The 12,265-nt window shown below is 41.0% G+C and overlaps 1 protein-coding gene across 3 annotated transcripts in view; it reads right to left on the bottom strand.

Annotated features, from left to right (window-relative positions):
* ADAMTS18 (ADAM metallopeptidase with thrombospondin type 1 motif 18) overlaps nt 1–12,265 on the bottom strand; it is an 87,073-nt gene that overhangs the window by 38,469 nt on the left and 36,339 nt on the right. For all 3 annotated transcript variants that reach the window (XM_033069905.1, XM_033069907.1, XM_033069908.1), the window contains exons 5-12: nt 10,451–10,650; nt 9,641–9,724; nt 8,203–8,362; nt 7,578–7,683; nt 4,360–4,497; nt 2,841–2,994; nt 1,723–1,818; nt 595–743 (exon numbers count right to left, since the gene is read on the bottom strand). In XM_033069905.1, coding sequence (XP_032925796.1) covers nt 595–743; nt 1,723–1,818; nt 2,841–2,994; nt 4,360–4,497; nt 7,578–7,683; nt 8,203–8,362; nt 9,641–9,724; nt 10,451–10,650 — 1,087 coding nt within the window. The remainder of the gene's footprint in view (nt 1–594; nt 744–1,722; nt 1,819–2,840; nt 2,995–4,359; nt 4,498–7,577; nt 7,684–8,202; nt 8,363–9,640; nt 9,725–10,450; nt 10,651–12,265) is intronic.

Genomic DNA, 12,265 nt, shown 5'->3' with positions numbered 1-12,265 from the left:
ACACAATTCTAGGGTTTAGCAACTTTTGTTTGACTCATGAAATATAAAAGAACATGACAGATATGCAAAGACATCTGTCCTTATCATCCTGGATAATGTGATCTCAGTAGAAGTCTTAATAGCTTTTAAGATCTTATTCTCCTGCTCTTAGGATGTTAGGTGTAAAAACGTCTGTGTGGTGTTTCCTTAAACGTAAAATGCAAAAATGTAAAATGTAAAAACGTCTGTGTGGTTCTTCCTTAAATGTAAAATGTAAAAATGTACAATGTAAAAATGTAAAATATAAAAGTGTAAAATGTAAAAATGTCTATATGGTGCTTCCTTACCTCTGCAGGTATTTGACAAACTATATCATCTGAAAACAAATGGAGCCAGCTGAACCGGAGATGCTGAGGCACCCCAGCAGTGTGCAGGCAGCCTGGTCTCTGGAGTCAGGAATGGCCCTGCCCTGCACACCATGACAGCCCACCCCGGGCAGGGGAGGAAGCCTTACAAACACTCCCACACACGTTACTGCCCCCCAGACATGCACTGTGCTCGCTTTCTGTTCCAGTAAGAGTACAAAAATACTACCTGTCCACATCTGTGTCTTACTTTGGATTATTGCAGTGCCTTTCTTGATAGGTGACCCCCCCTCCACAGGTGCGAGTGCATTCTGACCATGGGGACCAGGCGGACCAGTGGCCATGGACAGCCCTGGGCCCGTGGTCACCGTACCGGACACACTGACCTCTCCGGCACCACTGCAAAACAGTACAGGAAACACAGTTAGCACCACCCACGAGATGCAATAAAAAAAAAAAACAAAACAAACAAACCACATTAAAAAGCTCCAGTGCTTGATGCTAATAAATATAAGTCAGCCACAGAACTCGGTGAACAGCTCACAGCAGGACAAGGGCTCTGGAGTGGAACATGGATCCATACAGTGGCAGTAATGTTCTGATACTTGTCCAAGTTCAAAACTGTTCTCTTGAAGAGTGCTTTTTTGCCTTACTCTTCCCCCAAAAATCCATGTTACTTTATGGCCCTGTGCCGCAGAGCTCAACACTTTCCATGTAATTACAGCCTGCTAGAATTCTGCTAACATGTCTCCCTTTTAAGATTCAATTAGGAAATACTGCACAAAGAGAAAAAGCAAAATAGAACATTTGTCAATAACTTGATCAAAACAATGTTCTGCTGGAAGAAATCTTATAGGAAAAGAAAATATTTTGCATAACTACAGAGGAGAGTAAATTAGAAGGTTCAACTCAAACGCAAACAAATGAGGGTAAATACAAACAAATAAGATGAGTGTAAATCAGAAGGTTTGACTCAAACAAATAAGTTCTTTTAGTGGTGATCTCTGATGAAAATATGGCCTTAGTCTGTATAGACAATATTATGGCTTAAGGTATGCTCATATCAGAGTGGAATTTGAAGCACTGATCTAATTCCTGTATAATTCATGTTTTTTCTTACTGCTTTAGATTCACCAGAGGTATCTGATCCCACAGCTCACTGGGAGAGGCACCAGGCCCTGCCATCAGACAGGTACCACTGGGAGGCCACACACTGAATATGCATCACAGTGGAATCATTTACAAAGCAATCTCAAAGTCCAGGATGGCAAATCCGCAGGGATCTGGCTAAAACTGCTTTTGATGGGAGCTTGTATTTGACCATACACAATCTAAACTCAGGTAAGGATGACAATACTTTATTTAGAGAACAACTTACCATACTTATACCACAAGCTGTTCCTTCTGCTGCAGGCATGAACTTTGTCTCACACCTGTGACCCACTTTGTGACACCAGAGAGATTTGCAGATATCCTGAAAATGAAACAGTAGTCATTAAAGTTCTCATAATTTCCATTATTTCCTGGTGTTTAAAAAGAGTAACCAATGAAACATGCTTTTGCTACCTTAAAAGACCTATAAATAAACGCTTTTCTGAATTTAGAAAAGCCTGGATTAAAGTTTCCTAGCACAGCTGTACCCTGTATATTGCCTTCTTGTTTATGCACCATTTCACTATATATTTCTTAAAATTATATTGAGTGTGAGATTATAACAGAACACAAACAATGGTCATGGCTAAAATTTCATCATGTCTGCAGGGACTATAATACTGTGAAGAGACAAGATTTTTCTAAACCACAGAAGATATCTGGAAAGGCAGATTGTACACAGTGCTGTTCACGCCCTCTTCCTTGTCTGTTAGCTGTGGAAGAAACACAGCTGCCACCACTTGAATAATGTTAGTATACACTAAATCAAAATACTCCAGGATAACAGCAGGACTAAAAGAAATTACTATATTTTTTTCAGAATGAGTACTCCAGATTATTTTTAAAAATGCCTTCTCTGAAGAGACCAGTAAGGAGTGCAACAGTCATTAAAACAATAGGTTAATCTAAATCATTCATCATGAAGTCAAGAGTATAAGTTACATTTCATTGCTCTAAAATAACCCTATAGATCTCTCCCAGACATTTTGCTGTCATAAAAGTAAAACACAAGAAACTGAGTCCTTCTTACCCCACACCCCACACAAGCTTTGATCAGAACTCTGCTGCCTGCTCACTTCCCTTAGCAAGGCAGGCAAGGGCTCATAGCTCATGTGGATTCAAGTGCCCCCCTCATGACTCCTGAAAGGAGCACATTTCCTTCTGAAACTCCCCTGGGACTGGGGTACTCCTCAGAAGAGGTTAGCACCTTCACAGCACATTGCCAGGCCAGATAAGGCAGAGAAGAGCCCTGGGCCCTGAAGAGCCCCCCATTACTTGTGCTTATTCAGTGTACTGCAGCTCTCTCATGTCATTGGAACTTCTCAAAAGTGCATCAATAGTTACCTTTACAAAGCTGAGGTTGCACAGTTTTGCTTTCATTCCAAATTGCCATTTGCACTGGGTATCAGCATCATAGATCTGCCCTGGCAGTTTCTCAGGGTATTTATACTGTCCTGTTTGCTTAGGTTCATCAATCAGGCAGGCAGCTTGAGCTGTACTATAATGAGAAGGTAAATGAATCATGACTATGATCTTTGCATCAAAATATTTTAATTTGCTACAGATCAGCACAAATAACATAATATGGTATACAGTACCTTTAACTAGTTTTAGTGGTACACTCTGAAACAAGAATATCTGTGTGCAGTAATCAAAAGTTCTTGTTGGTAGCCTGACCTGCAAAGTTTTAAGGAAGCAGGAATTTCCAGGCTTTGGGACTGTTGTGACAACAAGAAAGAATGATGCCAAATTCTTTTCCTGCCTGTATTCCCGAGGTACCAAGAGCGAGGTGACCTCATCTGCTTCTTTCCCTTCAGTGGATTCTCCAAAAGAGGAATGAGCAGGAGCAGCAGGCACTTGTGGAGCTGCTGTTGCAGGGTGTGTGCTTTGGGTTGGCTGTGTCCAGAGCACAGCTCCAGCTCCACCTTTCCCCAGGTCTCTGCCTGAGAACCCCTTGCACAGAACCTCTTGTACCCCTGTGTCACTCCATCCTGGATTTGCCTTCGAAGTGCCAGTCTCTGGGACTGCATGGCAGCTTGGAGAGCTCGTGTGACTTTTTAGCTTGCAATTTGCTTCTGTACACAAAATACATTGCATCACTGCAGCATTAAAAAACCTCAGCACTCCAGTACATTTTCTGGTTGCTGCTCAAATATATTGACTGGGAGTTCAAGGACCAGGTCCATAGAAGTACCAAGGTGCCTGCTTCTCACTCTAAGGAATTAACATCTAAAATTCCTGTGTTGCTCTTGCTCAAAATACCTCCTACACATTTTCTAGTATTTCTGTGTAGTCAACCCACAAGGGAAAGATTAATGTAATCATGACTTTAAAAGTGATTGAAAAACAGTTCCTCTAAAGGCATCAATGAGTAATGGCAACATGCTGAAAAAAACCCTGACATCTTTCCGTTCCTCCTTTTTTCTTTGTGTCAGAAACAGGATGTGAAAAATGTAAAATGTCCTTTACTCCTGACATGAACTAGATCAAGAGAGAAACTCCGGTGAGAAAGGCCACTGATGTTAATTTACATTTTATAATGACTTTGGTACCACTGTGTCTGCCCTCCTTTGTGTACACTTCCTACTAATTCTCTAATAAAGTCAGCTGCTGACAGGAATGCCTGGGAAGGAATGATATGGCAGTCATTATTGCAGGGTATTCCTGGAGGGTGAAACTCTTGCTTTTGAACAAGGCAGGACAAAAGCCCTTCCAGGACACCTCAACAGCCCGGGGGTGTGGGCTGCAGCACATTTTAAAGGAGCACATCTTCACACCTCAGTAATTTTATGCTGTTTAGAATTCAAGCCAAATTACTGAAGCTGCATTCCCTGGTGCTGGCCCAGATTTACATGTGACCTACCTGAGAAATTTGTTGAGATACTGCCTGCTGCATACTGACCAAGAAAACACTCCATTGTTTCCAGTGAGTGTGGGAGACATAATATTTCCCTCAGCTTTTCTACAAGCATTTCCTTCTCCATCGTGAATCATCCCAAAGCTGAAAAGATAAGCAGGTGGGAGAGTGAAAGTCTAGATTAAACAGAAGCAAGACAAAATTTGGGGGAACGTAAACACTTTCTGGGTCCCAGCTCTATGCTGGCGCTCCACAGGGAAAGTGGAATTCACCCCTTTCATTCCAAAGGAATTCCAAAGGAAACTGATGCACCGTACAAATTAGTATTGGAATGAGTTAAGTTCCAGTTAACAGCAGTTTTTGTCATCACACCCTTGTCTGATGGGAAAGGATGGTGAGGCTCCAATGAAGAGCTCTACTGGTGCTGCACTGGCAGCCAGAGTCAGGACACTGCACAGAGGCACTGGAGCTGCAGACTGTGCCCCAGTTTCCAGTTCAGCCATTTGTCACTGCCAAAGGAGAACATTCCATGGTGAGGTGCACTGACACCACGGACCTCATGTTCAGCCACACTTGTCCTTTCCTATGAAGTTGTCAGGTTAAACCAGCCAGCAGTGAGAGCCTGTCTCTGCCCAGGGACAATGCCTGTGAGCATTGAATGTTGGGATCAGAATCCAGGGAAATACCGCCCACAGGAATGTGCCTCATACACCACAACTCCTTCCTGATCAGAGGGAAGAGCTACAGAGCTCCATTTGTAGCAAAGGAAATGGGTGTGAAGGAATAGAATACAGAAGTGTGAATATAACAACATTAATTTTTTTTCTAGTTTTGGCCTCTAGCTTGCTATATTATGTCAGTCAAATCACATTGGTTTCCTCACCTTTGTTTAACAGTGTCATTTTGTCTAGACAGTAACTCTTTAATGGGAATAGTGCCTCTTACTGGGAAAACTGCATCTTATGGGGTGTTTTGCTCAGTCTGAGCATCAGGAGGCCCTGCTTTCACAGGATGATATAAAGAATAATAAGCAATAATTTAAAAAACACATTATAATTGCAATTTACGGAGATTTTATTAATATAATAAAGCTAATTTTTAGAGGTTTTCCCTTCACTGTTCTGTATTTACTGACTGTATGGGAATTTCAATGTGTTTGGGATAGAAATTTCATCATCTGTTACTTCAATATTGTAGAACACTGGTGACTTTATAAATGTAATCTCTGTATGTGCAGGGAATATCTCATTTACTGGACTCAAGCCTCTACTGCTATAAATCTTTACAGGCTCCTCAGAGTTACTGCATGTCTTGCCACCAGTTGAGGCTCCAAACTTCCTAAAATATATGACTCTTCCTATAAATGGACAAAAAAAGCACCAATTGAGCCAGTGTTTTAGAACCCTTCATAAAATACTGTGTTACTCTCCACTGCAGCCAGAGAATTCTCAGTTTATATCCCGCTGACACAATGGGCTCTGAACACCCCGAGCAACTGTTAAGGTTTCAGGTAAAAACACAAACTTTAGAAAATCATTAAAATGTCTAACAAACCACTAAAATGCCTAACCACTGAAGTTTTCAGGGGATCATAGAGTGTGATACTCCCCTCCTGTGAAGCCTTTGGTTAATACATTCAGAGTGGACCTCAGCACCTCCAAAGTTGTCACAGGTTGTTTTTTTTTTTCCAAGAATCTCTGTATCACAGAAACCAAGTTCTGTTGCCTTACAGCACATATTAGGTAGTTTGAGGACCATGAACATGACAAATGATCATAAAGACATTTTGTGTCTGGCACAGGCTTTTCCCAGGAAATAAGAAGCATTTTATTAGGAGCATGGAAGTATACCAAAGGAAGGTTGAATAATATGTGAATCAAAGGCAGTGATGAAAAAGGGAAAAAAAAAAAAAAAGAAAAAAGAAAAGGAATTCCAAGTTGAATCTCTCAAAGCAAATGAGAAAATAAAAAGGGAAGAGAACATTAAGAGACTAAATGGGATAATACCTGAAAAATAAGCTATGGGCCTGATTCTCTACTAATACTGATCAAAGGGCATAAAAATGTACTAAGGTCAGTGAAACTGCATTAGCTTGACAGGAGGATCAAACAATATTCATATCACATATCTGTTCCTTTTAATGCTTTGGCACAATTACCACTGGCCTCACTGGCAGCTGGATTACTCTTTAATTCCTTGCTTCCCTTCAGAGGTACAGAAACCTGTGAAAGGGTCACTCATGTAGACACTAGGTCATAGTGTGCACTGCAGAGCATATCAGTACAACGAAAACTGAATATCCTGCTGCAGTCAGGCGGAATGGGAAGGCTTCATCCTTGACCCATCAGCAGAATACAGTAGAATACTGCACCACTACTTTCCAAAGGTTTTCTGTCCATTAATGTTGCTAAAAAATAAAGCAACATTTAACTAAGCCTTGATGTTAGGTTTGTACCACACAGAAAAACTCTGCTTTCCTACTGCCAGTGCTGAGGCAGACTCCAGCTTGAACTGTGCTAAACTGGAAATAAAAACCATGAACAAAATTGTGGAAAAGTAATTCAAAATTATTGGGGGAAAAAACAGCAGAACAAAACCTGATCAACTTCTTTAAATTTAATTCAACAACCTGAAGAATAGCTGAAGCTCCAAAAAAGATTATTACTGGTTTTGTGTGAGAGACACCAGGTTGTACGAAAATTACAGTCTTCCTACAACAGAAATCAAATGAAAATCCAATGGACATAAATACAGAAAGGCAGAGACCATTAAAAAGATGGGTTTTACCCAAATCGCTCATTAAACTGGTGGAGAAAACAAAGGACAGGTTCAAAGTTTTCCATGAAACACTGGGTCTTCTGGGAAAAGGAGACCTCCAAGAGACTCAGAGACATCAACTCTCCTGTGCAGCTGCAGTAACCTGCAGAGACCCCTCTCCTCTTGGAGCAAGCACATGGATACCAGAAGGGATTTGCATAGCAGAATATGGAGCAGTGTGGGGAGCTCAAAGGGGTAAAAGAGGACTGTTCAGTTCTGAGCCCAGCAGAACACCACTGGTGACCAGTCACCAGCTGGATGGAGCCCCGCTTGCAAACATTCCTTGTGCTTCCAAGCGATTTATATTTAGAATGTGCCAAACCAAATGATCTATATTTAACTGATTTATATTAAATGGGTTATGTTTCCATTTGCTCACATATTTTTTTATAGAAGAAGAAACTTACTTGTGTCCAGATTCATGAGCAATTGTAAAAGCCAGTCCAAGGCCTGTATCTTCATTAATGGTGCAGCTGCGGTATTTGCTGCACATGCCACTGATGGGTGCAAATCCTGAAGGAAGGAAGCAGTAAAATATCTTGTTCCTCTCTCTACACAATTCCAAACACACATATCATCTGCACTGGTTCTAATAAGCCAGTTTATTTTGGCACATGGAGACACTCCTCTACTTCATCAGGTTTATCAAGCAGGAATTACAGCAACCTTTTTTTTACAATAAAGGAACTCCTATATAAAAAGTATAAATCAAACCTAACCTTTCCAACTACATTATTTGTAAAGATTATTCTCCCCTCCAACCCACCCCCCATGCCTTTACTTCTCTCAAATTAGGGAGGAATCCCATTCAAAAAAAGGCAAGCAGTCACAAAAAGAAAATAAAAATAGAGTGGCTCAGAAATATTTCCAAAATGAAAAATATTCCTTGAAGATATGGCAATCCAAAAATAATACTGCCCTACCCTCTTCAAGAAGACAAACATATGTGCACAAATGGACTCTTTGATGTGAAACCAGTTCAGCTCCTGCTGTGGACACACCAAGTTTCTCAGCCACATTTTGGTGTCTCACCTAGAGTGTCACAGGGCTCGTTCTTCCAGGAGCAGATGTCCAAGCCCGTCAGGAGGATGGCGTGGTCGTGGCGCTTGCCGTTCTTGCCAACCAGCGCTGACTGCCACTGGCAGAAGCTGTTCAGGGACTGGTCAGCGTGGTGGTTGATCTGCAACCCGCCCTGCAGGGAGTGCACAGACATACAGACACAGACACACACACACAGACACACACACACACACAGACACGCACACACAGACACACACACAGACACACACACAGACACAAACACGGACACACAATCAGACACACAGACACACACATACACAGACACACACACACAGACACACACACAGACACACAGACACACACAGACACACACACAGACACACACGTGCACACAGACGCACACAGACACACACATGCACACAGACACACACAGACACGCACACAGACACACACATGGACACACAATCAGACACACACACATGCACACATGCACAGACAGACACACAGACACACACACACAGACACACACACATGCACAGACACACAGACACACACACAGACACGCACACACAGACACACACAGATACACAGACACACACACAGACAAGGTGTTCCCAGCAGTGAGAAAGGAGATTAAAAGAGCAAGAGCTGCTTGGGGAAAAGGGAGTGAATATTTCATATTTGCCCTATATCAACTTCTGTATTCCCATGTTATCTGTCTGTGATGGCTGAGTCAGCCAATGAGTCAATCTCTTACAACTGTAAAATAAAACTGGGTCTCTCCCCAGACACACAGATATTTCTAAAGCTGGTGGCTGGAATTACAGTGTACAAATATATTTGATTCTGAGAATGCTGAACACCAAGCTATATTCAATATTGTGATTATAATGTATTTGTAATTACTGGGAGGAAAAACATTATCCAAGTAGACCAACTCATCACACATTTCTTTACAGCAACAGAGATTTTTATCTTCTTTTGCCTCAGCACCCTTGACACAAGAATTGGCTCCACTTCCACCTTTTGTTATGTGTTTTCTTCAGTTTGGGACTTCTGAACCCTTACCACTTCTGATCATCACACCTTGGAAAGTCCAGTTCAAAATTATTCTATTTATTTAAATACTTATTAAGTAGATTTCTCACTCCAGCCATTTCTCCTCAAGGAAACACTGGAAAATGTTAGGTTTTATCTTAGTGGAAGCATTTCAATGTTTCTAAAGAATATTTATATGAAATGAAGAATTTAGAACCAAAACCCAAGAAGCAGTGAAAAGTAGAAAGTGTCATTTTGGAGATTTTGGCAGTTTTAATCTCTTTCTCACACTCTGTGCCTTAAGAAACATCCCTGCACATAACATGGGAGCACACCAATGCTCCCAGTGCAGCAAATGCTCCCAAACAGCAGCAAATGAAGTAGCTCAGACAAAAATTCTGACACAACTTACAGGCTCTTGTTCCAAAAGAAGCAGGCTCACAACAATAATGTTTATATCACTTCCAATTGTTCCATCCTTAAACAGACTAGAGACCTGCAATGATTATTGGAGAAGAAATATCACCTAGGTGCATAATTCCTTTTTAATAGATAAAACATATGTACTGAGTTATTGCCTTGGACTTCAATTTTCAGTACTAGCTAATGGAGTCATATACCTTGTAGGATTAACCCACAAGAGCTCAAAGTAGAAGAATTATGCCCCAAATTGCACTTAGTCAAAAACTTTAAACCCGTGTATTGACTTCAATGGGTTTTGATCTGTCCTTGGTCTCTTGGATCAAGTGTAATTAAGGCCAAAGTTCAAGCTCAGGTTTTGCAGTACAAATGTAAAGAGTAAGGCCATGCAGGAAAACATATTTCTAGTCAAATTGTATCAATTTTATGGAAATATATTTGTGCTTTCTCAAATAAGCATTTCTAGGAGACGTGAGATGAAACAGACAAAGCTTCATGATACTAAATGAAAGTTTCAATTTCAGAGCATCTGCCTTTTTGTACTACACAGGAAGTATTTTAAAATCCAACATTTTAAGTGTTTCTATTTATTTTTTTCTCTACAGTACTGTTGCCAGAACTGTGATGTTCTAAAGATGTATGCTTAAAGGCTTTTTGATCCAAGTACTACATTAGATGAGGCTTGAAGAAAGGCTTGCATAAGGTGTCTCTGCTCTTTTTGTTATCAGTACTTGTCTAATGAAAGGTCCTACACTAACTCAACAATATTTCCCAGAGAAAAGACATTTCAGTGTCACCTTACCATATTCATGACTGTTAAGATATATGTTGTTACATTTTCCTTGCCATGTTTCTCCAGCATTTTTTTATCTGCCACAACAAGGGTTTCGACATTTAGACTTCCATTTTTCTGGATTTTAGCAGATGATCTTTTGAACCTTGCAGAAGGCCCATACTCATCTGAGCGAATGTAGGTCTCTGCTGTGGGTGGCTTGGGTGCATCTAAAAGGAAATAAAACTGTTTTGGAAAGAGTTCAGATCACCCATGAACAGTTTCATCAGAAAATGAAGTATCACAGGTTTAAAGCCTTAGATTATTTTTATAGCATGTGATTTAATACTTCAGGCTGAGTTCTTCCATATTTATTAAAAAAGACCTGATTCATTCCTGAGGGAAGGACTGCTACAGGGAGAGAAGGAAATAAGAGATCTACAGTCGTATTCAATAAGCAGTTTAAAATAAGGAATCAATCTAATAAAATGGTAGTATCTGTGCAAAAAAATACAACAAAAATTTTAACAGAGTATCTGCATTTCTCCTGTCCTTTTGATAACTTCCTGAGGTGTTTGGCATGTGCTACTTACATAGCAGTTGGCAAAAAGTCCTTTCCACAACAGATGTCCACGGGCAGTTCAGAAATCAGATACACTCCACAAGTAAATTCCTGCCAGCCTGATATTGGGACTGACACTGCCCTTCCATGCCAAACTGCCAGTGAGATCATTCCTGCTGAGAATGTATTTACTGAGCACAGGGAAATGCCAAGCAACACCAAGGAGGGCTCGACAACAGGCAGTGCATATCCCAATCCAGGGTGCATGTTCTCCCTCTGTGCTGGTGCAGCACAGGCAGTGGCACAGCTGGAGAATGGTTTCTACTCCAGCTCTTCAGGAAACCAGGAATCAGGAAGAGAAATCCATCTCTCACATCCTACAGTGGTCCTGCTATCCACAGGTTCTTCTGCATAAACCTACTCTGCCTTTGCACCAAGAATTAACTCAAAGGCCACTTTAACTAACTCTTTGGGTAATTATGGGGGGGTTTTGACACAGGATGTAACAATGCAAGTGAGGGAGCCTCAGGTAATGAAAAAAAATCCTGCCTGTGCCTCATCAGAAAGTCATTCCAAAGAGCTAAAACAGACACTACTTTTTTCCAGGCCAAACTGGGAAATCAAGAACACCACAGAGTGCACAACAGTACTCTGCTTTCAAGAAATCAGCACTCTGATGTGCATTTAACATACAAAGGACCAGGCTACGGTGATTTTCAAATGCATTACTTTTTACACACAACCATCCTTTGCAAGCTCAAAGAACTTTTCTTTTCTGGAAGCACAAGTCACAAGGACAGGCCTCGCCGAAGAGGCAAGTGCTCAGTTCAAGGCACATCAGTGCCCAGGTGCTATTTTGAAGGCAATACAGTTCCATTGTTTTGGACACACATATCCATGAGCAGTGAAGTTTGCTCTCGAATTTACTTCACTGCCACTCATAAAACCTAAGCAGCAGCAGTTTCATGCATGTTATACTAACTGTGAGTTAATTCTCATGATCTAAAATTTAGGTTGTGACAAAGAATTTGGAAGCTGATCAATTTGCTTTTCCAGTGCTTACAAACTGCCTGCACATGAAATTTTAAAAGATGGTGTGTGGGACAAGTTATTTTTGACACCCAAGTGGCAATGTGCTCTTCCCTCTTACTGCTCAGCAAGTTTGATTTCATTCTTAGGTTAGGATAACTTAACCCTGACTAGGCAGGGCTAATAGCAGAGGACCACCTGTTGTCAGCCTGAATTCTTCATCCCTTTGTTCATTCAAACTGGCACTCTATTCC

This window comes from Catharus ustulatus, chromosome 11 (assembly GCF_009819885.2).
Source record: "Catharus ustulatus isolate bCatUst1 chromosome 11, bCatUst1.pri.v2, whole genome shotgun sequence".
NCBI classification, from domain to species: domain Eukaryota; kingdom Metazoa; phylum Chordata; class Aves; order Passeriformes; family Turdidae; genus Catharus; species Catharus ustulatus.
This window is presented reverse-complemented; position numbering and strand designations above follow the sequence as displayed.